Source organism: Poecilia latipinna, unplaced genomic scaffold (assembly GCF_001443285.1).
Source record: "Poecilia latipinna isolate Pla-1442-1.1 unplaced genomic scaffold, P_latipinna-1.0 Scaffold174, whole genome shotgun sequence".
Taxonomy (NCBI): domain Eukaryota; kingdom Metazoa; phylum Chordata; class Actinopteri; order Cyprinodontiformes; family Poeciliidae; genus Poecilia; species Poecilia latipinna.
In genome coordinates, this window is record NW_015112790.1 from 130,128 (window position 1) to 157,820 (window position 27,693).

At 37.8% G+C, this 27,693-nt stretch overlaps 1 protein-coding gene across 2 annotated transcripts; it reads right to left on the reverse strand.

Moving 5' to 3' along the window:
* Nucleotides 1-3,057: 3,057 nt before the first annotated feature.
* unm_sa1614 (un-named sa1614) lies at nucleotides 3,058-25,717 on the reverse strand. 2 transcript variants are annotated; one of them, XM_015030136.1, is made up of 28 exons: nucleotides 24,816-25,717; nucleotides 19,071-19,143; nucleotides 18,840-18,985; nucleotides 16,509-16,583; nucleotides 16,324-16,373; nucleotides 15,979-16,108; nucleotides 15,776-15,861; nucleotides 15,609-15,684; nucleotides 14,468-14,548; nucleotides 14,290-14,387; nucleotides 13,368-13,437; nucleotides 12,763-12,850; nucleotides 12,385-12,433; nucleotides 11,799-11,971; nucleotides 11,577-11,710; nucleotides 11,152-11,243; nucleotides 10,896-11,082; nucleotides 9,565-9,650; nucleotides 9,352-9,485; nucleotides 9,025-9,092; nucleotides 8,604-8,711; nucleotides 8,079-8,367; nucleotides 7,312-7,479; nucleotides 7,158-7,221; nucleotides 6,693-6,736; nucleotides 5,682-5,836; nucleotides 5,434-5,559; nucleotides 3,058-5,282 (listed from the first exon to the last, which is right to left on the reverse strand). In XM_015030136.1, the coding sequence occupies exons 1-28, from the start codon at nucleotides 24,939-24,941 to the stop codon at nucleotides 5,208-5,210; spliced, it is 3,051 nt and encodes a 1,016-aa protein (XP_014885622.1). In that variant the 5' UTR covers nucleotides 24,942-25,717; the 3' UTR covers nucleotides 3,058-5,207. The 2 variants fall into 2 exon arrangements, with proteins under 2 accessions (XP_014885622.1, XP_014885623.1); XM_015030137.1 differs by having other exon boundaries at nucleotides 9,352-9,467; nucleotides 24,816-25,715.
* Nucleotides 25,718-27,693: the final 1,976 nt, after the last annotated feature.

The window sequence follows — 27,693 nt, forward strand, 5'->3', positions numbered from 1 at the left end:
GAGCCTATGCTTAGCTAACAGTTTGAGTTTAAATAATTTAAACACCTTGCAGGATTTCTGTTTATTTTTAACGGGATATTGTCTTCCAGTTGGTCACAATCCGCAAAAGCAATGCCACAGTGTTACAGATGCCTTTTAGTGGGACATAAAACGGCATCATACTGCTACTGCATGATGCTAACAAATGTAGAGCAACTCATCAGTTGCTTTTTGTGGAGGAATCCTGTTTTTCTTTCTTTAGTTGAGCCAAATGGAACTCCATGATTCTTCCCTTGATCATGGTGACAAACATGAAGACCAACATAATTATGAAGATTTCCTAAATAAAACCTAACTAGTAACATGACATGTGTACTCAATGGATGACATGAAAATTGAGAACAGTTTGGGATTCAACCAAAAGACTCGCTAAAGAGGCACCGACCAGTTCAGCAGGCGGCAATGACAGCTGCTGCACCTGCACTGTGAATGTACGAAAAAATAATCTGATGCTGATTGTCTTGAATAATCAACTGAATGTGTGCGTCTTGGTTTACACCAGAGGTTCCCAAACTGTGGGGCGCGCCCCCTAGAGGGGGCGCCGTGTCATTGCAGGGGGGGCGCGGGAAGCCGTCTGGATGAAAGAAAAAAACATGAACACTGTATGCGCTGGGTTTTTACCTTAGAATGGCCAACTCTGTTATAACTATGTCAATTTGATACAGTAGAGGCTTCCACACTTCCCATATTTGTGTCCTCTGTCACTTTTATCAGCAGTTAAAACTGTTTTATCCGTTGTTAACATGCTGTAACCTGTTTTTCCGAGCCGCCTTTAAACGCAACATGAGCGCTACTCGCGCTGGGTTTACACCTGTGAAGGAGACCTGCTGCTGCTGTGCGGAGCTACGTAGGTTTGTGTTAGAATGATGGCAGCAAACCAGCAAAACGCAAAGAACTTTTCACAGTTTTTCCCTCCAAACTAACCGACTGAGTTGAGTAAAGCTGTTGGATGCAGGTAATGTTAGCTAAAAGATGACTAGCTAATATCAATACAGAACCTTAAGCTTAACAAGTAGGCTACCGATGTTGGTGTCTATTTTCAGCTACGTACATTCATTTTGCCCCCCTGTCACATGCGTCGTTTCAACCAGACAGCCATTTGTAATCCATAGGGGGGGGCGCAGAAAATGTTTGGAAACCGCTGGGGGGGCGCAGAAGAAAACGTTTGGGAACCACTGGTTTACACTATAATCATGTTTAGAGTCCCCTCAGTGCCGGTGTATCTGCATTCAACAGGTTTGTTGTTGTTGCTGTTTTTTAGTCCTATTGAAAATGACTTATGATCCAAGGCCAACTAACAGTGATGGAGGATTAGAAATTAGATTGCATGTGCACATTAAAATAAATCTAATTATGTTTTGTTGAAAAAAAGGCTTTTAAATTCAAAGCTGCAATGGAAAACTGCCTGCATTTTACACTGTTTCTGTGATATAGCAATACGTTTTTGTTTTAGGAGATAAAATTATAAATTTACCCTTTCTTTATTCGTAAGACTAAGTAAAATCATTTGCTACAATTTGATAATTACAGGGAAACTGATCATTTGCAGGCTCAACTTGAGTGTAATTGAGTTTTGAATGTTTAAATGTTTATTTTTTACAATTGCTTTATTGAGAATGTTGAGAATGTTTAAATCCATACACCAATGTGTGAAACTGCCCTGAGACTTATGCTGAGATGCTCCATCTGCTTCAGACAACATTGTTCTCCTTGAGAACATGACTTTTGTAGCAAACTTGAAAACATTGAACGTTTACCCAAAGAGACAGCTTGTGGTCTTTAGTCATTATCCTCTTTAAAACTCCAGAAGTCTGCTGCCATTATTTTAATTATTTTGTTCGAAGCAGATGAAAAACTCAGACATCATCGTAATGCTGGATATTCATCTGTATACTGTTGCTCTGTCACTTTTACCAGTTTGTTCATTGTTTGGTTCATTCAGTCCCAAAAACTGCCTGAATTCTCAGTCTAATAAGAAACATCTGCTGTTTTTTTTTAATATATTTCCCTTCACTTTAACACTTTGCTTTGTCGCAGGAAATTGCTGCCAATAAAGTGGGAAACGAGCTATTCTGGCAGTTTTCAGACACTTAATGACAGAGCAGCAGGCCTGAGTATTACTTAACATCTGGATGCTATCTTTACTGCCAATATGTCAAGTTGTTGCAAACAGATAGTTAGTGTTTTTTGTGCCTTTGAGTCCAAATTGTTGCTCCTCACTGCATTCTGGGAGTGAAGAGTTTATTTAAATAAAGGGGCATCTTCTAATTATCTTTTTTTCCCTTTCATAAAAGTCCATACACGATGAACGGATTTAATCCAAAGGACCTGATTATGTGTGTTCAGCTTTAATTGGGCTTTCTGTTCGGACTGAAATGGTCAGTGTTGGGTTTCCAGTCACACACCAGTTTACGATCAGCAAGATCTAGATGCCAAACTGAGCACCGTGTTCAGCCAAAACCACAGAAAACATGTACCCACCTTCACTTTGATTTAAATAAAAACAAATGGAACCAAAATAAAATTGGTTTTGTTCTTTTAGATAGTTTTGTTGCTGTGTTTACGGTGTGTTTTACACCATTATATTTGAATGTCTATCAAAATATTCTCAAAATGTTCTAAAATAATGTTACATGCTGAATTAATAGAACTTGTAAGAACCTAATAATTTTTTTTTTTGGTAAATTACATTCATGGTTGAACATTTAAGCTTCAACTTTAATAAGACTTTAACTTAAAACTGGTAAACTAATGTAAACAAACCAGTTTAAAAAGTTTATTCCTGGTGAAGAAGTACAAATACAGTGAAGTGTAACAGTTCTTTTCTTTAATAATCAAAAGGAGATCATAAAGTATATTTTTAATTCACACTATTGCTATGCAAGATGTCTCAACATTTTATCAAGCATTTCAGGACCGATTGCTGCGTCCAGTGCTTATTGGTTCCACTGGTATTAATGTGAAAATAAAACCATATTTTATAGCAGTAGTCATACTAGGAAATAAAGAGCAAAATCCAAGAGTTTTGAGTACATTTATTAAGTGGGCAAAATACCATATATCATTCTTTACAAAATCATCAGTTGAGAAAGGAAGATAAGACAATTTCCAGTGCTTACTGTTGGAAAGCAGGAGCAAATTGTATCATCCTGGCATTAGATGCTATCTGTGTGCCAACTGGTTGTTTTGGAAGCATAGCAGGGAAAGAGGCTTTTCTGTCTGACCATAACACATGCAAACGTCTACTCTAAATGTTAAGTTTTTACTGAAATCATGTACTTCAGCTGGACTAAGATTTATCTGCTAAGCAGATAATACGTGGAAAAGCACCTCATAGATGGATTGGGTAAATCCAGGTATTAAGCCCTTGCACAACAACACTCACTTTCTATGGGGAAAAGTAAACACTGTGAGTTGAATGTCAATGTGACCTCTAGGATGATTGGCCCAATAAAAGCATAAAATTAGCAAGTTGGAGGCGGAACTGTGGTTCTGTGAGCTGTCAAGGAGCAGGATGCTGTTATGGTATACGGGATCATTAACTCTTAAACTTTAACACGTTAAATATAAATGAGGACTGCTGGAAAACTGGAACAGGATATTAAATCCTACTGAAAAGGGTCAAAGGTCCTTCTGCCTGTATGGTCCAACCTTGTAAATGTTACAGGTGAGTCGGTGCCGTCTTACTGGTACAGGGAGTTGTACAAAATTTTAACAGCAGGAGCGCCTGTGAGTGTGGAGGGTGATGAATGTACAGATTATACATAGTTCATTAACATCTTGACAAGGATCCCTGTGAAATTAGTTTAAATGTTACACTGTAAAGCTCCCTTTTTAAAGCATATCTAAATGTTTTAGATGTTAAATTTTGTATGAGCAGACCATGTTGATAAGCATGTTCTGAGTTAATCTATGCAGGCCAAACTACACAGAAAAATTTATTTGTTCTTTTTTTACACTTGAGTCATTCTATGGTTGAATTTTTACTTGACATTGAACTGGCGATAGTTTTCTATAGGTAATTTTTGTTTAACAAAATAAATATTTCTAAGAGAATGGAGAAAAGATGCCAACATTTTTTTATACTATAAACATGTCTAAACAAGCTACAGGAAGAGTCATTAAAAATAAATAAAACATTGAAACATTCACTTGTGTGTGCTGTTAAACACCAACAATTTCTCATTTTATATATATATATATATATATAAAAACACAGTAACCTTTAAAGTACATTTCAACCGAGGGTTGGTCTTTGTAAGCTTTTTTTTTTTTTTATTAAAAATAACTTTAATTGAAAAATCAATCCTCTCATTATCCAGTGGTGCTTCTTTCAACATCTTGGTTCCACAACTCATCACGTGTCTATGGGGAAAAATAGTTTCCTCGTTCTTTAAAGAAAAATAATTACATTGTTTCACCTAAACACTGAGTTAAGTGGCAGCGGCTCGCCACAGTTTCTGCTCAGTGAAGTGTTGGTATAATAGGACACAAAGGCAGCCGAAGGCATAGAGTGCTTCTCATTCAACCTTCTTCTTCTCTTCAGTCTTTTACCAAACCTGTAAATAAAGGAAGCTGAGTTTCTATTTCTGTGTTGATGACTGGTTTCTACTGAATTTAGAGCTTTGGTCTTCAGTATCCAGGAGTCCTTGGAAAGGAGTTTAAATTGTGGCAGCTTTTGCTGGTGTCCTGCAAGTACCGCCACAAAAATGCAACAAAAGTAATTAATTTAAATGTCACTTAAAAATGAAGAAAGCAGTTCATCCGAGTCTCAAAATAAAAGCCCCCTGGGTGGTTGTCACTTGGTCTAACTTTCTGTCAAATGTGTGCTTGTTAGAATAATAAATAAATGTCCTATAAGTCATGAGTCACAGCTGATTGTCCAGCTTGGCAACACTCCCTGACTTCAGTCACACGAGTAAAGTTTTCTGTCCTGAGCCGTCCATTATGTGCTCATTGTAAATCCAAACCTGAGGTTGTTATGGTTTGCTGGACCAAGATCTCAAGAACTTGCAGGATGCCAGACATCTGATCCAAAAGTCTGACTTGATCCAGTAAATGTTAGGTTTTACCATCTGGCCTGCTTCCTATGAGAGCCCAGTTCGGTTTCCAGAAGAAGTGATGTGATCCGGATCTGCGCTGGCCTGAGGATCTGGAGCGGGTTTACATCAATCGGACAGCAGCTGGACGAAGGAGGCTGGAAACAAACCTCTCTGGTCTGGTTCATCTTCTATATAGCCATGCTATACAAAACACACAGAATGAAGACATTTACTGCAAGTAAGAATACATCTTTAAAAAAAAAAAAAAAAAAAATTATTGTAACGAGAATTCATGATAATTTCTCACATCAGTTTTAGCCAATCAGAAAAAATAAAGAATGCCGATACTCACCCACCAATCGCTGTCCTCCTGCCCAAGAACCACCAACACCTGACCCTCAGAGAAACTCAGTTCATCATGGTGGTCTGCTTGGCAGTCATACAGAGCCTGAGCCCGCCGACTGGCTGCTCCACGAGGCTGATTGACAAAATATTACTCTTATTAGACAAACAGTCAGCAACAAAATGAATCAGGCTCTTAAACAGAGGTTTGAACGTAGTAACAATTTAAAACGGTTCCATCAAACAACCAGATCTCACCAGTGATCTGCGAGGAAGCGGCTGAGGGGTGGGGCCTCTGCCGTCGCTCTCGAAGCTCTGAGAGCGCTGGCTGATTGGAGATCCATTCGGAGGCGCTTTGCTGGCCGGGTACAGGAAATGTGAGGTGCTACCTTCACTTTCTGTCCGTCGAAAACCTCAAAGAGAAATTCATTTAAGAATGTCTAGTTGCCTTAAAGAGGTTGTGTTTTTATTATACTATATATATATATAAACATCTGGCGCTCTTTTGCAGGTGGCAATCACAACTTGGTGTTCAGTTCATCATCAAAAAGATTGGGAAAACTTTATTTACATACTTACATTGTGAAATAAAGAGGAGGAATTCTGAGTGACTCATCGTGTGTTTGCATGTTCACATCAGCCTTGCCAAGGATTCAAGGAGAAAGGTACAACCCTATTTTTGTGGAGGAATATTCTCTAAGCTGATGTTTCCAGCTTTAAAACAGATTTTTATCTCTATGCCACTAATTTTAAAGTTTAGATGCATTCACTGACGTATAACTTCACCTGTGATAATATGAAAATATAGAAAACCTTTCAGGCAAATACAGAAAAACTGTGAAAGTAAACAGTTGACGAGGGCAGATTTGTCTCTGCATATGTGACTACTTTTGCATTTATAAGTCACAGCTAAAAGTAAAGGAGATAACAGACTTTCTAATTTCACCACAATCCATTCTTTCTAGAGAAGCATTATTTTTGAAACTGTATTTTAGGTCCAGGAGACGTGAGGAGCACAGCGACAACATTACTTTGGCATTGCTTTTCCCTCATGAGCAAAACTGTCTGAATCTGTAAGATTCACACAACTGTAGGCATCAGAGTAACGATGTCAGTGAGAGCTGGAGCAGATATTGCAGCATCTATCTCAATGTGGAAGAATAGTTTTAGTTTAAAATTGAATTCATTCAAAAATTGTAACATTTGCATAAGACAGGTAGACCAGGCATAAATAAAGAGTGAGTGGATGTTTCTGAGCAGAACACGTACCTCTGTCCGGTCGTTCCGTCAGCGAGCTGAGAGGAGAAGATGGACTGGAGTCACAGAGAGAGAATTTATCTGGTTATTATCCTTGTGACCAATAGAGGGCAGCATAATGCTTCATATAGAACAGCTCGTTGCTGCTCTCTTATGTTTTGTCTTAGTGTCAGTTAAATATATGATTATTTTTTTATGTATAATTACTACTTAAACAGAATTAAGATCAAATTACTATGTTTTTTGACACCCGACTCACTAATTATGTGCTGTTCAGCTTTGGAGTTAAATTTCAGTTGTTTGCTTTTGATGCCAAACATTGCTTAACATTAAGAAGTCACCAAAACATGCTTTGATTTTGAACAATTTCCATGAATTTCACCTGAGAGCCAAATATTCCTAATGTTTTGTGAGTAGACATAAAAATCTCATCCAGTTTGTGTTAAAATACAGTATAATTATATCTCAGATACTCACACACACTTCTTGAAGGAGGAGTCTGGGCCACTGTAAATCCTGGGACTGGTTGGCAACCCGTGATCTGTGCACACACACGTAAACACACAGACATACAGAGTTAATGACAGTGTTACTCTGACAGACTAACTGCGGGGTGCCTCTCAGATATTACCCTGCTTATTAGACTCAGAGCAGGTCCTCTTGTGCCGGGCAGCGATGGGAGGGGGAGGTGTTGTCTTTCTGTTTCCTGACGTGGGGAAGAAAACCTCTGCCTCTTCCTCCTCTTCATCCCTCACTCCATCACCCCCAGCCGGAGGCGGAGGAGGGGGAACACAAGGGGCTGCGAGATAAAAAGATACTCATGATTCAACCAGAAAAGCTTCGGCTTTATATGCTGAAATTTCACTGAGATGAAATTAGTTGCCAGAGCTCCTCAGATGCAATCGCTTCGTGTCGACATCTGATAAGCAGAAAGACTGTCTTTTGTTTTTGTTTAATAGGATGATAATTAACCACAACAATGAATGACTTTTGACAACAATACAGGCATTGTCATCTCAAAATAATAGACCTGCAACCTTGAGTTACAGCAGAAATAACATTTTTGTGCAAGTCATTTCCGAAGCCATTCTCCACTGAAAGCTCAGCATGAAGAGTGCATATTCAGTTAATTAGGGAATAGAAACAGCAGTCATATTTTTCAGATGAGTAATTATGGGAATAATGCAAGGGAAATATAGACATAAATCAGTGTGTAACAGCTCCGGCTGTTTCCAAGTGTAATCAGACAGTAGAAGCATTTAAATATTTGTATCTTCAAATATCTGATATTAAAAAGAAACACATAAACAGCTAGGAATGAAATAAAAGCATAGCTCAAAAACATCTTATTGTGTTTTCAAAGATATCACCAAAACAATTCCAAACAAATGAGCTGACCTTTGACCCGGGGCGGCAGTGGAGGAGCAGGGGAGGACGGAGGCGGAGGTGGAGGGCTGGGGGCGGAGCCAGTTGGTCGGCTGTGCAGGTCCATGGCCATGGCCAGCCTCCTCCCCACGCTGAGGAGGCCGGCTCCTGGTCCTCCGGAGGACGGGGCGGCAACGGAGACGGAGGAGGAGGTGGAGGTGGAGGACTGGCTGAAGTTGAAAGGCCGGGAGGAGAAGGAGAACGATGGGGTGAAGACTGAGGATGATGAAGACGAGGAGTGCTCCTTCTTCACTGGACCATTCTGAAACAAGAGAGAAAATAAAGTCATTGGACGCAACCAAAATAAAGTAACAGTTTCTACCATCATCCACAAGCTGCAAAGATCAGAAAGAGATTTTTTAAGAATATAATCTGGTCATTTATAAGTAATTTAAATCTCTATTTTCAACTCTTTAATGGCAAAATCAGAAAAATAAAAATAAAAAACTAAATAAGAACTATTGCTGAGTTAAGCAGCCACGGCGTTGTCATTGTTACCCTGTCATCAAAGTCGTCATCACTGTCGTACAGATCATCGTGACGAAGCCTCCACTCATACTCCACATGGACGTGATGGTTAAACTGGTTGGACTGGGCCTGCTGCAGCTGCAATCAAAGTTCAGTCATTTAGTAGGAGAAAAGGAAGCCATCTTGTCAGAATGAAGAACGCTGCTTGGCCTCTCAAAATGAAATGAAAATATATATATTTTTTATTTTTCATTACCTTGGCTGATTGGACATTATTTGATTTTACTTATTCATGATTGCAGTTACTGAAATTTCTGATCACTTTGGTCTCAAATTGTTTTACTTAGCTGGTGAGGGCTTCCAATAACTACAAGAAGTTCAAAGAATACAACACAATTTGTAATTTGATTAAAATAAATAAAGTAATCCAGAATCAGATTGAGGACCTCACCAGCGCCTCACATTCACTGTGCTTCAGTCGGCGGCTCACATCCAGAGCAGTTTCTCCCAACTCATTCTCTGCGACACAGAAAAATTATGTTGTTACGTAGCGGTGATTATTTGGGTTAGACAAAGAATGCAGTTATTTTACAGGAGGTTTAGAAAACAAAATTATTCTAAAGCTTATACTAGTAGTAATCTGTAAATTGAATCCCTGTCTAGTTTCTGATAATGTATTAATATTTAATAAAGAAAATACTTTTCCAAATTTGTTTTAATGAAACAATGTGCAAAATAAACTACACATTATAACACTATGGGAGCGTATTTGCGTTACTGATGTGTATGTTGGCTCGGGCTCTCAGCAGCAGCTTCACACAGTCACTCTTGTTATGCAGGCAGCTGTAGTGCAGCGCAGTGTTTCCTGCTGAGGTTTGTACGTCCACATTGGAACTGGAAAAAAGAGAAAACCTATGCAAGTAAACATGCAGGTGTGAACCTTACCACTCTGAGGCATAACAACTACACAGCATCATCACAGCAGACTGACCAGTTCTGGGCCAGAAAGTCCAGGATGTGCAGCGACGTCCTGTCAGCAAACAGGACGGCTAAATGCAGAGCCGTCTCCCCTTTCTCCTGTTGGTGTGGAAACATACCAAACCTTTTTATTGACATCTTAGGAAAATTTCAGAAATAAAGTTTTTTTTTTGTTATAAAATCCCCAGTTATTGCTATTTTTTTCAGGCTTTTCAGTTAATAAGAGTATCTAGGAACTTTAGAAAACATTTTTTGACATTTATGGCATGTAATCTCTTAGTTCTTCAAAACTAAGAGGCAAAAGATCATGCCACAAATAATTCACACACAAAGAATTCATTCAATGCCTTGTAGCATTGTGTGAATACTACAAGGTATTCACACAATGAGTGTGAATTAGGGTTGGAAGTAAATGAAAATAATTCCAACCCTTCTTCCAATCCTCACCCTAACCTTAATTCCAACCATCCTTTAATGTCTATATATTTTTTTTTATTAATTAGACAGCTGTTGTTTGCTATCTAAAACAACAATTAAATGCTATCTACATGCCTAAAGATTATTTGGGAGGAACACCTGAAAGAAAATCTACAATCACAAATGAGTAAAACAAATAAAACCACAAAAATCAACTGTGATGCTGTCGCCTTATTTTTCTTCCAAAATCAACTAGAACCTTCATAGAATGCATCGTTTTATTAACTCTTTGAAAAATCTGGGTAGAAAACTGATAATGAGTTGTTATTATGTCTTTCATCAAAATCATAAACCGGTGAGGAGAATTGAAGAGAAGAGTGCATAAGAAAAAAAACAAGACTCTGGGTGAAGATTGTGCAAAGAGGAATGGTCAAAAATCCCAACAGGAGGTTCTGTTCCATCAGCACTCAAAGATTTAACATCAGTGGTGCCAACCTGTGAAAACGTGCGGAAACATTTTTTTTTTGCGAAGAACTTGTGAAATTTTCTCACTGAATTAATGTTCTCAGAGGTTTGAATTTTTAAACTTATTTCTACTGCAAGTATTTCAGAGGGTTTTTTAATTTATTTTTTTTACACGTTTACATGGAGGAACACAAGTGGAGGAAGCTGCATTGTTGTCTCTGGCTGGGTTCAGCTAAATAGATGTTGACACTTGTTAATTTCTTAAGCTTTGTGTAGGTGTGTGAACAAGACAAAAAGAAGTGGCAAAGCCGAAGTTCAAGAAAGATTTTGAAAGATATTATAAAAGTCTGGAGAACTATTCTCTCAAAAAAGCCTGGTTCACACCACCAACATACTACGTACTACTGGTATTCGTTTTTTACCTGTAAGCATGATTGAAGTAGATCATCAATGTGTGGTTACCTGTATGTGGGTGTGCAGGGGCTGGCTTAGCTCCGCCCTCTGAGCATACAGCTGGATCAGGCTGTAGATGTCACAGCTCTTGGTTGCCTCCTGCAGGCCCAGTCGCAGCGCTGCAGAAGAACTGCTGAACCTCCTCACAAAATGAACATCCTGATACTTTGACAATATGAAATCTTTGCGCTCCCCCCTGTCATAGGCACACAATGTTTCAAATGTGTATTTTCTCCAATAATGGACAATAGTGGGTGAAACTTACATATGGCTGTGCTGGGAGGGCTTCTGTGACGGACTAAGCAGATTCGCCTCCAATATGTCATTAAAGCCAGAGTTTCCAACATTTCGGGCCAGCTGAAATAAACAACAGAGAACATTAGTTTATATCATTTTATGCTCATCGAACAAGAAACAATACATTTCAGTTACAAACATCAAAAACACGATGTAGGATTTACCCAAGGTTCAACCACAAACTGCCCTGTTTAATAGAAGGCTGGGTCATTGGTTGGTTTCACTGACGGACAGTTAACCAAGGAAAAATATGAATACATTAAACTTCTTTGGACTTTGTCAGCATATATTGATTTCAGCACCGAGTTGCATATGTCAACTTGGGCCAAAAACATAACCTACAGACCCACAAAGGTAACTAGAGGATCAATGCAGTATAGAGATGTTCCTTACTAGCAGGTCTGAGGTTCCCAGGCTGTCCAAGCTCAGAGACTTGATCCTGGACACGTGGACGCCCATCTCCCTGTGGATCCCTGAACATTCGATACAGGTCAGGATGCCTAGATTTGTTGAGACCCATCCAGGATCTTCAGAGAGGGAGAAATGTGACTTTTACACTTGAAATGAAATGAATAAGAGTCAAATAAGACATGCTTATTGGCAGACAGAGATTACCTGGAGCGCCACAGTCACAGCAGTAGTTGTTTCCCGGCATTCTGCGGATGTCATCAGTGATGGCCCGGGTCAGATCCTCCACACTGTTTTCACCCCCTCCGCCTCCGCGCCTGCCCCCGTCCAGGGCCATGCTGAGAGCCTCCTGCTTACTGTTACTGAGCACCGAGATCCATCTAAACATTCACAACAAAAACAAAGACAGTTCTCCTCTTCAGACAAAACGTTATAACTATTTAGATCATTCTGATGTAGATTTCTGCAGTTAGAGTGCTACATACAAAAGAAAACACCCAAGATTAACATTGCATCCTGTAATATGTTTTTAATTTTAAAAATTAAGGTATACATATTAAACCCCAGACAGTAGAATTTTAAATCTTTTATGCAAATAAATACCAGGTTCTGCTTTGTTTCATTGACTCACTTTCAGCCATGCTGAGCATTTCAAAAAAAATGAACAATTGTTGATTTTAGACAAAAAATGTCCAAATTAATAACAGATGAGAAGAATCAAACTAAAAAAATAATGCTTAAATAAAGTTTTGTCCTTGTTTGTTGTTGCAAATAATAAAAAAAAAAGACTTACGCAACACACTCAGCTTCATCCTCAGCCAGGAAATGATAGGTCCGATTATCTAAAGGACAGAGTTGAAAAACATTTTTAATCAAGTATGTAATAAATATACCAAATTGTTTTTTACTGTCATTTAAATGTAAATATTCATGTACTTTTAATATCCATTCAATTTCACTTAATATTCATACAGATATGCTTATTCATTACGTTTCTAACTATATTTCTAATATTTAACGATAAATGTACGTAAAATTAGTCACTTAAATCTAGTCAAGATTTAAACGACTGGAAATGAATTAACAGATTTAACACAAAACCATTCAACTCGAGTCTGGACTGCAGAACAGTTTTCACTTTATGCTAAGTTCCCTTTTCGACGTGTCTTACGGGAGATAAGGTCGAAGCATTTCTTGTCCTCCACGCTGGGTTTCACTTGACAGGTGAGCAGGTTTAGTCGGGTCGGAGGTTTATTTGGCTGAAAGACAGAAAAAAGAGCTGACAAGATGCAAATGCTTAAACCCTGCAAGTTTTCTACAGCTGAATTTAAAAAAAACTAAAGCAAAAACATTAAAAGTGATGGGATACAGCACCACATTAGAAGTTATATAATAGAGGTAATTATTTATTATATTTCAATTTTCATTAGTGGCTCAAAAAATTAACAATAATTAATTCACACTTAACCATTAACTGAAGTGAAATAATTAAAGGCTCTACACTAACAAGAGTAGCTTTGGTTGAATATCTTTTCGGCGAACAATGTGGGTATTTTAATCTGATTGATTCCCAAATACGCTCCTTAAAAGGAATTAGGACTTTTCTGCTAAAGAGGAAATATAATTACCTTGAAATCCAGAAATACTTAGTAATATTTATTAAAACAATCTATTTTTTAAGTAGTGAAATCACAGTATCAACAAAGAAATCTTAATTATGACAAATTAGATGTTAAAAGTCTGAGGATGCAGTAACTTGCAGTAACACACACTCACTGTAGCATGTGCAATAGTCAGGTAACAGTTGTGAACTGAACATTTCCTCTTCTGCCACATTTTTCTCAACCTGCAACACAAACACAATATTTTAGCAAAGCAAATAACACGGGCATACTCTTTCCTGTTTTTCAAGAGTTTAAGGGTTTGAGTGAACATAGGTTTTGTAGACATGTATTATCACTAAAAAACAAGGTTATATAAAATTTTTGACACAAATCAGTTTCTGCAAAACATTCCAGGTTATGTAAATAGTTTTCCAGTTTTAATCTTGTGCCAGATGGAGACAACACACACTTTTGCTTTCACTAATTTTCCCAACAACTGACGTTACCTCATCTGACTGAATTTCATGCAATTCACTAAAGTGAAGTCTCTATCAGATGTGGTCTGTGTGTTATTATGAAAGGACCAGTTCAGGCTTTGAAAATGACCTATCACTTTTATCCATCTGAGCCTTGAACTGAGGTTATTTAGCCAATTTCATGAGTAGTTGTAAAGAGGGAACAGCCATAATGTAGGTGTCAAATACATCATATAGCCCAGAATATTTAATCACTAATCCAAACCATGCACATTGTTAGAGACATATAACTTTTCAGACTCAAAGAAATCAAGAATTGTCCACATGAAAAGTTTGCACAAAAAATAGCATTTCATTGCACATAAGGGTGTAATGAATTATTACCTCTCTAGATCATGTAAAGCCATTCACTGTTGACGAGGACAAGTTAAGTTATTTCTGTTTATATTGTACTTGATGAGAATCCATTTTTCATCACTTTGTCATATGTTATGATAAGCACAAAAGTATCTAAATTATAAATTTGGTCCTTTGGTTTTTTAATTAAATATGTCCTCTTACATAACTCCTAAATTAAACATAAACAAGCTTGTAATGTTTGTGGGGTTTTTTTTTTACCCGTCGCTCTTCTTGTAGAGGAATCCTGTTCTCTCTGTTCCGTACTGTTTATCTCCCAGAAGTTGATGCATGCTGTACACCTGCTTAGGTAAAGAGTCCTGCAGACACAAACAAACCATTTCTGAATCAGATGGTCTGTAGCTCAGTGTGAGTCATTGTTAGGGTTGGAGTCTCAGACCTGCTCTGTGTGGACAACTGGCCTCAGCTGATCCCTGATGGTGCACAGCTGCTTCTTCTCCTCCTCCTGACGCTGCTTCACCTGTGCACACCAACGCCACGTCACAGTTCAGAATTTTCACTAACAACACCATATAAATATAATATTCCATATAAATATCCTTCTGAGACAGAAAATGAAATGAAATATCAAACTGAAGACAAGTTTACGAACAAAAAAACACAGAGAAGTACATAAATAAAAACTAAACAAGAAAAAATAAGTGACAATTCTTAGTCAAGAATAACAAGTCTCATATTGTAAAAAGTTAATGAAGACATGCAATTTAACATAAAGGGTTTAGCTGCAAAGTTTTAAACCCAGACTGTACAGGGGTGCATTGCTGCAGAGAAGTCCTGCACATTGACTGCAACAGAAAACAATGTTATGAATCAGCAAATATTTTCTCATATTACTTTTGTGGAGCTAAATAACTTTGCAGGAATTTGAACTTTACTGTAGATCTTTTACCCACTCTTAACTGGAAGCATCGTTTGCTGGCAGAAGACTGTGGGAATGCCTCACGCCACTGAGATCTTCCTGAACATTAAATCTACAAATGGACTAAATATATACTTTTTCTTGTGACAATTAAACTTTTATTTCTGACAGTTTTTCCCAAAACAACTATAAATTTAATGATTCAGTGTTTCAATCCAGGTGGTAAAAGGTTAAATCAATTGGCCACATTGCTTCGACACAAGAAAAATAATACTAATATGGTTTTAGAATTGGTTGAAAACAATCGAAACTTTTGCTTGAAGCTTTCATTAAGGAAAAGAACAACATACACAATGAGCACACACACATAAAAACACAATGCTACAGGCTCCTATGGCATAATACGGCCTTCGTAGAAGAAAAGGAGTACATTTTTGGATTAATTACAGACATTTTCTAGAAAATAAACATGAAAACTTCTGAGACTTAAAAGTCAGAAATGTGGTGGGAAAACAAAAAAAACAAACTTTTTGTTTTCTTCTAGAAACTTTTTTAGATTAATCTAAAATTTTCTGAATTTGATCATATTCAAATTTCCGCCTCTATTTTCTATCTTTAACAGCCCTAATACGCCGTTGTAGGCTTCTGCCAACATTCATACCATGTTCAGCACTACGTTCAGCTCCTCCATGTACTGCTTCAGCCTCTGAGTGGTGGATACACACTCCTGCAAGAAACTACACAAAGACATTTACGGTAAATCCATCTTTGTCACTGTATTGTATGATGCTTTATGTTGTCTGAGTGTGTGTGTGAGCCAGAACCTACTTGTTTTGACTGTGGTAGTGCTTAATGAGGTTCTGCAGCAGGTCGACTCCTCTCTTTGTTTTTATTTCGTTCACCTTAATGAGATACTGAGATAGAGAGTTGGTCTATTAACTGGACATAAATGTAGTGGGGTGATGTAAAGTGCTGAGCAGCAAGGGGAGTTAGCAGAAGTAGACTGGTTTTAAAAAGCTGGGGTCACTGACCTCACACATGCTCAGCTGGAAGGAGCGCCTCTCCTTCTCAAGCTCCTCAGCGATTTCTCCTCCGCTCACCTCGCTCCGAACCATCCCGTACTGTCGCGCTAACTCCCTTTTCTCCTTCTCCACCTGCTTGCTGAACACACACGCCCGCTTTGAATTATTAATCCGACTCCTGACAGTTTTACCAGCTCACTTCTGCTTACAAGAGCCTTTCCGTGTTCCTGAATTATGCAGAGGTGTAATTTATTTTTTTTACATGCACAAACACGTAAGAAGGGTATCCTAAAAATAGGAGATGCAAGAGAGCATGTAAACTCTCTCAGATGCTTTAAAAGGATTGTCGCTCACAATCTGCTCTCATAATCCCGCCATGCTCTCTCAAATGGTTTCTTCAGATCCTGCAGCGGTACAGAGGAGGAAAAGTTTACTTCAGATTTACACAAATAATCTCTGTTCATTTCACCATTTCAGATTACTCATGGCTTAACTTATTCATAACATACACTTTACATGAGAACATCAAAAGTCCTCACCCCTTTCACCTCCCGCAGGTCTCCTTTAACCAACGAGTCCAGGAAGAAGTTGATGTTGTGGAGCATGCTCTTCAGCTGAACACACACACAAATAAATAAATAGACACAAGCACATGAACACTTAAACTGCTAAACAGTGTATTGGGTTTTCAGATTCTATAATCAAAGTTTTGAAAATGTGTATGTTGGTTTTTTATCTGATTAAAACAGCTACATCATATTGACATGCAGTAATGTTAAAAAAAAGAGATTTTCTTCATAATTTTATGTTGCTTCCTAGTTTTTTCCCTCTTTAACATCCTCTCTCTTGCAAAAACGTGCTTTGCCCCAACTGGTCAGCTAATGTAGGGGGAAAAAGGTGGAAGCAGCTGCATTTTTTTCTGTTTGAAGTGTGCCACACTTGTCACTTGCCGGATGTTATGCAAATGAGTTTCATTGTGAAATCAAAGGAGGAAAAAGCCAGAAAGAACAACCAGCCAGGCATTTCAGGAAAGCCAGGAGCAATGGAGGAAAAATGCTTCAGTTTGGAATGAAGGTCTTATATCTGAGCAGATATTTAGTCTTTTGAGACAGAAACATGCTGGTGGTCTGTTAAATATAAGACTTAGCTGATGTTTTTCTGCACTAAAGTTTGCTTAGGTAGTTTAACAGAAAAATACATCCTCTGACATATACAGTATTATACAGTATTATAGCTTAAACCTCAGGATCTATAATCATATACAGTATCTACACTGGAAAAAGCAAATGTAAGTTGATGCATTAGCAATGCTATCGTGCAATTAATTACTACTGATGCAATAAATGAAAAAGATGTCATCAGGCAGGTATGCGATATATGTAATATATGTACATAAATTAAATAGAGTACTTTTCCACCCTGCATTTAGACTTTCGTCTTGCAGATGGCTTCGGGGAGCTGAGTATGATGCTATTTGTCTTCTCTAGGGCGTTTGGCATTTTTTAGGGTTGCATTGTAACTCTTGAAGAGACATTAGGACCCTGCATAACATTTCATAATAACTCACACAGCAAAATAAGCACATTTTGCTCTGATCAGCAGTTTGCAAATGCTACCTTTTACAAAAATTCTTGTTCCAATCATAAGTGTAATGGGCTCATGTCCATAAAACATAGAACCATTCATACAGATGCTGAATTAGGCAGTAAATAGTTTTTTTTTCTCAACTTTTATGTGTATTTTTAGAGGTTATCATTTACAACTATTGATCATCTGGGTTCACAATAACTAATTGTGATTTCATGTTATATATGTTGGATTCCAGTGGAGAAAAGATTGAACATTTTATTCTGACATTTCAAGTTTGGTCAAGAATTACAGATTACAAAAGCTGCATGTTTTTAAGCTGTAACATCTTAGGTTTCAGAGAACCACATCATACCAGAGCTGAAATAAATAATATCACAAATAAACCCATTTGTGAAAAGGGAGCCAAGGAGATTTTCCTTGGCTCGGAAGATCCTGTTGCAGTTCTAATCAGCTGTCAGAGTCTGCTTAGCAAACTTTTATAATTCACTGTTTTCAGCCACTAACCCTGACATAAGGCTGCTGCAACAGTAAGAGATTTATTCATGCCTCACAGACCCCCATTCAGGATTTGTGTTTTTCACAGACAAAAAGAAGGCAAAATCAAAAAAATAAATAAACTCCCTCTGGCTCCTCACAGTCAGAATATGGACTGTGTAAGCTGCTGCCTTCAGGCTAGTGCCTCAGAGTGATGCAAACCACAGCAGCACAGAATAAAAACAGCTTCTCTCACACAGTCCATCTACCTCATAGACCTTTAAACAACATGCAAGTCCTAACAAGTAAATTACAATCTCAACTTGGATGTTGTTTCTCAGTCTTATTGTTCAGTTCAGGCACTTGTTGTACTGTACTATTCTCTGTTGTTCAACATCTCTGTATATACCACCTTGTAAATAACAACATTGCCAAACATTAATTATATATTTAATTAAATTATATATAATTTTACCAATTTCCAAAAGTGACAACTATGACATATTTCAAATATCCTATAGATCAGGCTTTTATAGTGTCAGAATGCACTGCATTTTCTTTTGGAGTTTTAATTGTTTGTAATTTGTGTCCATATTTATCCAATGGGATTTGTGTAAGTCCTGAAACTTCAGTGATCAAAACGAGTTTCCAGCGTGTGCTCACATGCTTGGCAATAAAATACTTTCTCATTCTGATCATAACGGAGAAGTTGAAGATCACAGTCAAGGGAATAAAACCATTTTTAGTCCAGGAATAGTTGATGTGGCTCCTGACCTCCTAGTTGTTTATCTGATGTTCTCGCTTACCAGATTTTTCATTGGAGACAGAAGTTCTTTGGAAAAGTCCGCCAGGCGGCAGAAGGCCGAGCCGACCTCCGTCTCTCCATTTGAGTGACAGTTTACTGCGAGCTTCTCCATCGAGTTGATGTACTGCTCCAGGTGAGATACATGATCTAACAAATAAAAAAAAAGAAGTTGAGTTAGTTTGGGGAATAATCTAAATGTAATCTGTGTTTGTCTGAATGTGGATTTGTGTACCTTGCCCTGAAGCATACTTGGCTTTTGCCGCTTTCTTCATCTTCTGCAACACCATCCGGTCGCTGTCCAGAGCCTGGACAAGCACAAGCATGAATGATAAGTGGGTGTAGTTGCTTTCTGCATGACTGGGTCTGCATGTGCATGGGGGCAGCAGGCTTTGTTGCTGGACAATAGACACCTGCTTTCTTATGGCTGTAAACCATCATTTGATTGGTCAAAATTCACTGCATGAAGCAGCAGCTCAGTTTGGATGTGGCTGTTTTAAACTGAGGCTTTGTTTTATTTCATCATGTCCTGCAAAATTTGTGTTGTATCACAAGCAATTATCGAAAATTATTGGCAATTCTGCTTCAGGTTTTTACAAACTATTGAAAAGACAAACATTTCAAGTGACATTTGATAACAACCATAAATTATTGTTTAATTTATTTAGCAAACAAAACTATTTTTGCTTACTTCTATAGCCTATTTTGTATCTTTCTGTACCAGACACGCCAGTTTAAAACATTCCTCATTTCTTTATCTTTTACTTTCAATTGTCAAATACTTCTGAAGGTTCTGTGAAAGTCTTTGGCTGTGTTTTCTCTTATTTTCTTCCTAGTTCTTGCTTTCGCATTGTGCAGTGTGTGTTTTTAGAAATAAGCAGCACTGTCAGGAGGAGGGCAAAAGGACTGGTGACAAAAGAACTGTCAGTTGTTAAAACGTTAAGTATGTCAGGTTTGAAGATGGAAAAAGAAATGTCACAACTGCAAGCACAAAAAAATACATGGCTGTCCACCTGAGGCTCACTGTAAACCAGTGGAGCTGCAGAAATGAACAGCTCTGGTGGAAGAAAATGTTGACAGGAAGGCTATTAACAGTGTACTCCACAGAGTTGGCCATAATCGAATTGAAGCAAAATGAAAGCCTGTTTACAGAAGGCCAGAACATTTTTTTTTTTTTGTAGTTTCCCAAAAGAAATGTAGAAGGTGAGTCAGTGATGAGACCAAAACTGAATTCTTATGGTCTACATTTAAGACACCAACATTTCTAATGTCAGTCATGATGGTAACAGCATCATGCTGTGAGAATTATTCCTTCTGAAGTGACCGAAATATTGGTAATAATTAAAAAGAAAATAGATTTAGGTAATTACATCAATACAGTGTAATACAAGGTGAAAGTTTGTTAGAGGATGACAAACGGGAGAGTTCACCTTCTGGCAGGACAATGAAGCCATTCAATGGAATGGCTTAGATCAAATTCATTTAATTAGACTAGCTTAATGTAAATACAGACTAAAACTGGAAAAGTTCATAGATTATTTCTATTCATTCTGGTTGAACGTGAGTTAATTTGCAAAAAGTAGGATAAAAAAAATCAATATCCAGATATGAAAAGTTGATGTGTTTTTCCACCACTTATTATTCCCTCAAAATTTCTAAAAGTTTATTGTTGTGACATGAAAAAAATTAAAAGGTTCAAAGAGGTATACATAAATACAATACGGCTACTTTGGCATAATTGTAATGATTTACAAAATTCTAAAAAGAATATGAAAATAGTTATGCACTAGACTCAAGAATTAGACTGAAAATAAACAGCGTAAGTCCAAATATAAACTTTATTAAGTGAATACAGTAGATGATGACCAGAACAGTTACAATCTAGTGTTTTGTAACTTTCAATGTTTGCTAAATTTAACTGTTTGAATTTAAGTTTTACCTTCATGCAGATTCATTTTTTCTGAAAAAAATAAAAGTCCTTGTATCCTGAAAATCTCCATTTGATTTGGTCGCCACGCTTAAAGTGAAAATAAAAAAAAAAAAAAAAGCCTTGATTTTCATACAAAATTTGGCAGGACTACATACTTCAACAGATGTGCTGCCTTGCGACAAAAGGAAAACAAGATTTTATGCATCTAAATATCCCATTAAAAGCTGTAGTTTACACCTCTCCAGTCTGCCTTTATCCCACACCAGCTTGCAGATTAACTAACATCTTCATTAACATTAATCACTTTGGCTTCTTTTCATAACCATAAAAAAAAACAATAACAAAGAATGATGATGGCCAGTAATCTGTTGCCTTGGTAACATATGTCGGCCCTGCTGGGGGTACATGATGGGGGCCGAGGGGAGGGTTCAGTGTGAGCGTGTTTTTCAGGCCATTCTCCAGGTCAATAACTCCATTGTGGAGGGATGGAAAGCGGGGGTTCTGCTGCATGCTGCTTTAAAGCGTATCCTCGTCCAAATACACAGACCCCACACAGCAGTGGGCCAGTTACACAAATTGTTCACAGTAGTTAATTTGTTAACTGGCAGAAAATGAACTGAAAAACGAAGGGATTTCGTTCGGCTGCCAAAAATATTCTCAGACAAAAAAATCTGGTGCTACTTTTCATCCATCCATCCATCCATCCATTTTCTGAACACCCTTGTCCCTCAGTGGGGTCGGGAGGGGTGCTGGTGCCTATCTCCAGCTAACGTTCCGGGCGAGAGGCGGGGTACACCCTGGACAGGTCGCCAGTCTGTCGCAGGGGTGCTACTTTTCAGTTGCATTAAATTCATTACTTCTATCAGATTTCTTTCTTTTCTACTCTGCTATGTTTGGAGATGCAATGGATATCTTTTCCCATCAGATGTCTAATATGCCTAAGATGTATGAGACGTCCAAAATGTATGATCGTTTTAGACAGACAAGACTGTCGTACCATAAAATGACTTTTATTGATCAAATATTTCAGCATTTGTAGTATATATCAATTAAAAACTGAGTTTCTTTAATTCAAAACTAAAAACTTGTTAAGAGTTGATTTGAACCGTAATAAATCAGACATTGACCAACATATTTCATGTGTATGATTTTGGTGATGGCACTCATCAAGATGTAATGTTTGTTAACTGTTAACGTTGTAATTTTGTGTTTTTAATGACGTAAAACACTTTGAACTGCCTTGCTGCTGAAATGTGCTGTACAAATTCAATTGATTGATTGATTGATTGATTGATTGATTGATTGATATTTTTGGACTTTAGAAAAATCTTGGTAATTTTCAGTGAGTTTTTTTTTCTTTAAATTGTTTTCTGTCTGACAACTTCAAAAAAACCCTCAATTTTTAAAAATCACAGGTGAAATTCCAGTGTCTGTTTTTGCAAAATATTATTTAAAGCCCATTTTTTTATATGTTGGAGGTGATTGCATATTGTCGCCTTCCTAGCGTATTTTGTATTTCCCAGTCATTTTGTGTCAAAAGAGATCTTTCTTGCCGAAATCAACTTTTGGAAAGAAAGTGGTGATTGTTTTTTTACACATGTAAATACTAAATGAAAAAAACTAAAACATGAATGGATAGCACACATCCATTCATTTGACATCATCATCCCTTTATTTGACAGATACTGAACACTGAAGGCAAGAAATGATCTGATTCATGCACCCACATTTTTGGCAATACAAACTGAATTTATGATTTTGACCAAAAGTCATGTGAGCTTTTGAAAATGTTACTTGTGGCACATAAAGAGGGTGCTCACATAAAGGCCACACATGGCTTCATTTAAAGGCAAATTGATTAAACAATGTACTTTATCAGTACGAACATTATGTTCTATAGAGTATAAGTCTTGAAGAATGAAAGCTAAGACAGAGTTAACATTGGAATTTACTTCTGACTTCAAAGAACATGAAATAGCAAGATTATTGTAAAATTAAACAAGAGTTGATTGGTTGTTTTGTAAAAGTAATTATACAGTTTGGGTAAATATGACATTTTGACACTTCTCTACTGCTTTAATCAATTCACAGCCTCACTCAACAGAGTAAGTGACGCATAGCTCACCTGTGATGAAGTGACTCTTCTACCACAGTGTTGAGCAGCTCAGTTTGGTAAACCTTTGCTCCCTGAAAGGCTCAGTCTCACCTCACTGATCAGCTCCATCAGGTCAAACAGACACACATCGAATTCTCTATCAGCTGATTACATTTTAAATCAATAAAGTCTTTCCTACAGATTGCAGTGTGATAAAAGCTCATGAGATTAAAAAAAAAAATCACAAAAAGTTACAATTTTAGTTCTTGTTAGACCAGAGATCAGCCAACTTAAACTAAAAAGCTGAAAAACAGTTAATAAATTTTACAGTCAACCATTTTGCAACAAACTTCCCCAGTTATTTTTCAAGTCAAACAATAAGCTTGTGTGCTTATTGTAAAATTCATCTCTCACTATGCTGAATGAATGCAAATCAGCTGGTAGAATATCAGAGAACATTTCACAACATTATTCTGTTTGATGATCTGCTATAGGCGTAGGCTGCTGGGGAATATACCAGCCACTTTTCCTTGCATTGATATTTTCTCTCTCTGCTTTTATTGTTGTCTATTGACTTTATGTTCTGTATTTTAGTTTTATTTCCCACAGAAAGTGATTCTTTGTTATGATGTGTCTCTTTTCAGGTGCCAGGAGATCTATTGTTGAAATGATCTTTGTGTATTGTCTTTGGTTTTCATTCCTGTGAAAACTTTAGCTTTCCTAGATGGAGCTGTTGACAGATCAGTATTAACTTCTTGTACTCTTTTTGACTTTCATTCTTGTAGAAAATATACATTACCCAGTCACTTTGTGTTTAGTTTTGTTTCTTTCTTTAATAATAGTCTGGGTTCCATTAGTTTTGTGTTTTCTCTCTGCTTCCTTTCTTGAAAAAGGTACCCCTGGTCCAGTGTTTCAGTGATCAGCTGTCTCTTTCTTGGAAGGAGTCACTGTCATTAACTTTGTGTACTACACTGGACCAAATACTTTCTATGAAAGTATTTGGTCCAGTGCTTCTGTCTTTAGATTTTCTCTTTCCTAGACAGAACTAAAGAGATTTGCAGACAATAGCCAAGCACTATCTCTGTTTTCTATCTTATTTACAGTTTACTGAGGTTCTTCTGTGTCTCCTTTGAGTACAAAGTCACTGACAGAGCTGTTGCTGCCATTAACTGTGTGTACCTTGATTTTGTTTTGGTTTACTGTTTAAAGTACTTCTGGTCCACAGTTTGTGTTCTTCCTGTCCTCTCAACTCCCTGTTGCACCAGATGGCTGCTAACACAGAAAACGATTCTGTGACGCTACTGTATTAAAATTAGACTCAATAGTCCATATGTAATTAGATATTTTCATTTCAGACAAGGTAGTATAGAAATGAGTTGGCGTGATCTGAATTAAACATGGAGCGATTGAGATTTCATTTAAATTGCGTTGCAAAGTGCCATGAGATGAGGCATTTTGGTATATTACTGCAATGTAGAAATAAACTGAACTTGACTATTATTTAGCTTACAGATGTTTATCAGCATCCCAGATGTTAACACTGACCGAGTCCTGATCACTGTGATAAGAGCCTTGCTGAGTTATTACATGATGTCACCACAGTCCATGCAGCAATAAGAATAACAGGAATGCAGATTTTTTTTTTTTTTTTTTTATTTTTTTTGAGTCAAGCATAGAAATTAGGAGGGAAAATAAATACAAAGGGATTTGTAGTTTCAGCATTACAAAATAATTTAGAAGATGCAAATGTTGACAACTTAACCTTAGGCAAGAACCTAAGGGCGACCAATGGTGGAGTGGATCAAAGACATTTTTCTTTGTCTTTGGGGAGGATGACCATTGTGGATACTGGGCAAGCTTTAAATGTTGGTTTCAGTAGAAACATGAACATCTGTCTGCTGAAGCCGCTCCGACCACATCCCACCCTCTCCCCTCCACTCCCTCTCAGCACTCACCTCCTCCAGCAGGTAGATGGTGTTCCTGCAGTTGATCATCTTGGAGGTGAAGGAGGAGGTGGTGGGAGAGCTCCAGTCCTCCTGAACCTCCTGCACGAACTCCGACACCGACACGCACTCCGGCATGGTGATCCTGTCAACCCCGGAACACAAAGGGCAGAACCGGGACAGTCGAGCGCAGTCCGGGACTGACAGAAGAAGGTGGGCACCAGGCGCAGGGCGCAGAGTCAATGAACAGATAAATAAATAAATGATCTGTAATGATTTAAATATCTAGGCTGGGGAATGTTCACACGCCCCTTTTCACTCGGGTGTGTAAAGCAAAAATGATAACAGGAGATGTGCTGTAATCAAGGACCTGCTCAGTTATTCTGCCTCAGTGTGACCGAACCGCTGCATCAAACGCCTCTTTTCTCCGAACAAAAGGTGACTCAGTCCACGCAAAGCATAAATCCCAGCACCACAAACTTCACAGGATCCCTCAAATGTTAATACTGCCGCTTCTCTGCTGGGTCAAAGCTAAAACAGCCTTTATCTGATGAGCGTCTTCATTCAGAAAAAGGAAAAATCACAAAAGCGCTCTGCCGTCCGTGTGCGAACCGGCTGACAAAGACCTGGAGGCGATGTGCGGAGAACCGGACCAAGTGGACCCAGAGACCGGGTTCCGATAGAGGGATCAAACCAGTCTCAGCTTTCCCGTCCAGCCCCGCCGTCATTTCTCTTTAGCAGCGTCTCATTTTCTTTTCACCGCTTTTGCTCCCTTTATTGAACCCGCATGGAGAGGCGCGCTCACGGTGAACAGCGGTGGAGCCCTCTGTCGCGGTGGCGCGCACTGCTGACCGAGCCCTACATTGGGTGCACTGGGAGAACTGGGATTTTCAGGCCCCCATCCTAGTCAAAGCAGCTTCGTGTTATTACAGAGCTCCCTTGTTTTTAAAGGGTGCTCTGAAAATGAGTCAAAACCTTTCCAAAAGCCGGATTCTAACCAAAACCAAATATTTTTTTTAAATGAACAATTTGAGGAACTATTGTGTTCAATATGTTGTGACTACATTAGCGTCTCCATTAAAAACACTTGTGACAGAGGTTTGGTCGTTTAATATTCCATCTGCAACATTGTTCTGTTTCAAAAAACTAAAAAACTTCAAGAATCTCAAATTCTAAAACAAAATGTAACTCTATAGATGATTCTATAATCTAGGGATTTTCACCATCTGGCATTGGGGATGAGACAAAAACAGGGAAGGTCAACAGACACTTTAGAAATACTTATTTAACATCAATATGGTGGCTGAATTCAGTAAAATTACAAAGTCAGTGTGTATACAAGACAAATGTAAACACCATATATAACTTTAAAGAAAATAAATCACAGCTAAACAACAACAACAAAAAAATTAATTAAATCTAGGGGTTTTTATATATTAACCCTTTAATACAAAAACCAGCTGTTGGGAATCAGTTTGACACTTCACTTCAAGTGGATCATTCCCTGCAAGTTCACACAATCATCAATGTACTCTCAATATGTCCATCATGGTAGATTATATGGAGAACTTCATTTTTAAAATAATAATAAATTTAATGACTGAGAAGTTAATTTGACATTTAGGGAGACGTGCCAGTGTTAGTCTTTCTCCTCACACTGAAACATTCATGTTTGTTCTCACATGATTAGAGTGCCTCCTTCTAAAGGCCGGGTGACTCACCAACCCTTAGTTATCCTCTAAAACAGTTTGTGATCTTAAACACAAAATGTAACCAACCAATGTTGTCAAACGCTTCATACTCGTCATCTGACATCATTTCCCTTGTAGCGTCTGAGCCAGAGAATCTCACACTGAACCAGCGTTGCCAGTCTCAGAGGAAATAATCAGAGCAAACATCTGGACAGTAAACAAACTATTTGTAACTTCCTGTTGCACCAATAGAGGACGAGGACGAAGTCTGACTGTAGAGTCTTGCTCTAAGTTTGGTTCTTTTCACCTTTAGAAAGCAACTAATGAGGCAGAGGACAACAAATGGGTCATTCCAGGAGCATAAAGACAGCAAAAAGCTGTAGGGGGAAGCAAAGGTATTGTTACCTTTGAACATTTTCACATTTTGCTATGTTTCAACTGAAAAAATTCAGGTTTTGTTTACATCGGGGAGTATTTTATTGATTGACTCAAACTAGGGGATAACTGTGAAGTGAAAGGAAATGTTTTACAAACATAATGATGACCTGAATCAAAATGTACTGCAGCCAATTACCTTCAGAAATAAATAACAATGTTAAGTAAAATCCAGCTGTTGGCAATTTAACCTCAATACAAACCCAGCTGTTTATAAATGCCTCACAGGTTTATTAGAGAACATTAGTGAACATGCAAGAAAACCAATGAACTCAAAAAATAGGTCAGGAATAAAGTTATGGAAAAACCTAAGGCAGGCTTAGTCCAGCATTTGTGAAGAGGAAAAATATTTCTTTGGGGGAGCAGCAGAGAGTAGCCTTGAACTGAAACTCCGATTTTTAAAAAAGAATGCAAAGAAAGAAAGCAGCTGTAGAGAAGAAGTCACAAAAAGTTCTGTTTGCAGTTTACCAAGGGGACAGAAAACATGAGAATGAAGATCTTGACCAGGACTCCCTTGAAAAAGAGGGCTTTAATCTCAATGAGTTTTTTAACCTGGTAAAATAAAGGCTAAATTAAATGGAAAAAAAAATTCTTTACAAATTTTATTCTTCTACTCTGACTGAATCTGGAATATTTTATTTAGTCTGTAAAGTCGTTACAGGCAAACCTCTAAAAGCTTTCAGCTGTAACTGTAGAAAAGGATGGTTAAAAAAATCTAAGTGGTCTGAATAAAAGAGGCCAACCACACTTTTCAGCTTTTATTG

What these genes read in the sequence shown, in the direction of transcription:
- unm_sa1614 (XM_015030136.1), bottom strand. Translation starts at nt 24,941, where the DNA reads ATGCCGGAGTGCGTGTCGGTGTCGGAGTTCGTGCAGGAGGTTCAGGAG. An exon ending in TGACTATTGCACATGCTACA is followed by an intron (nt 12,851 to 13,367) that starts GTGAGTGTGTGT and finishes TCTGTCTTTCAG; the next exon opens with CCAAATAAACCTCCGACCCG. An exon ending in ACAGTGAATGTGAGGCGCTG is followed by an intron (nt 8,712 to 9,024) that starts GTGAGGTCCTCA and finishes CTTTGATTGCAG; the next exon opens with CTGCAGCAGGCCCAGTCCAA.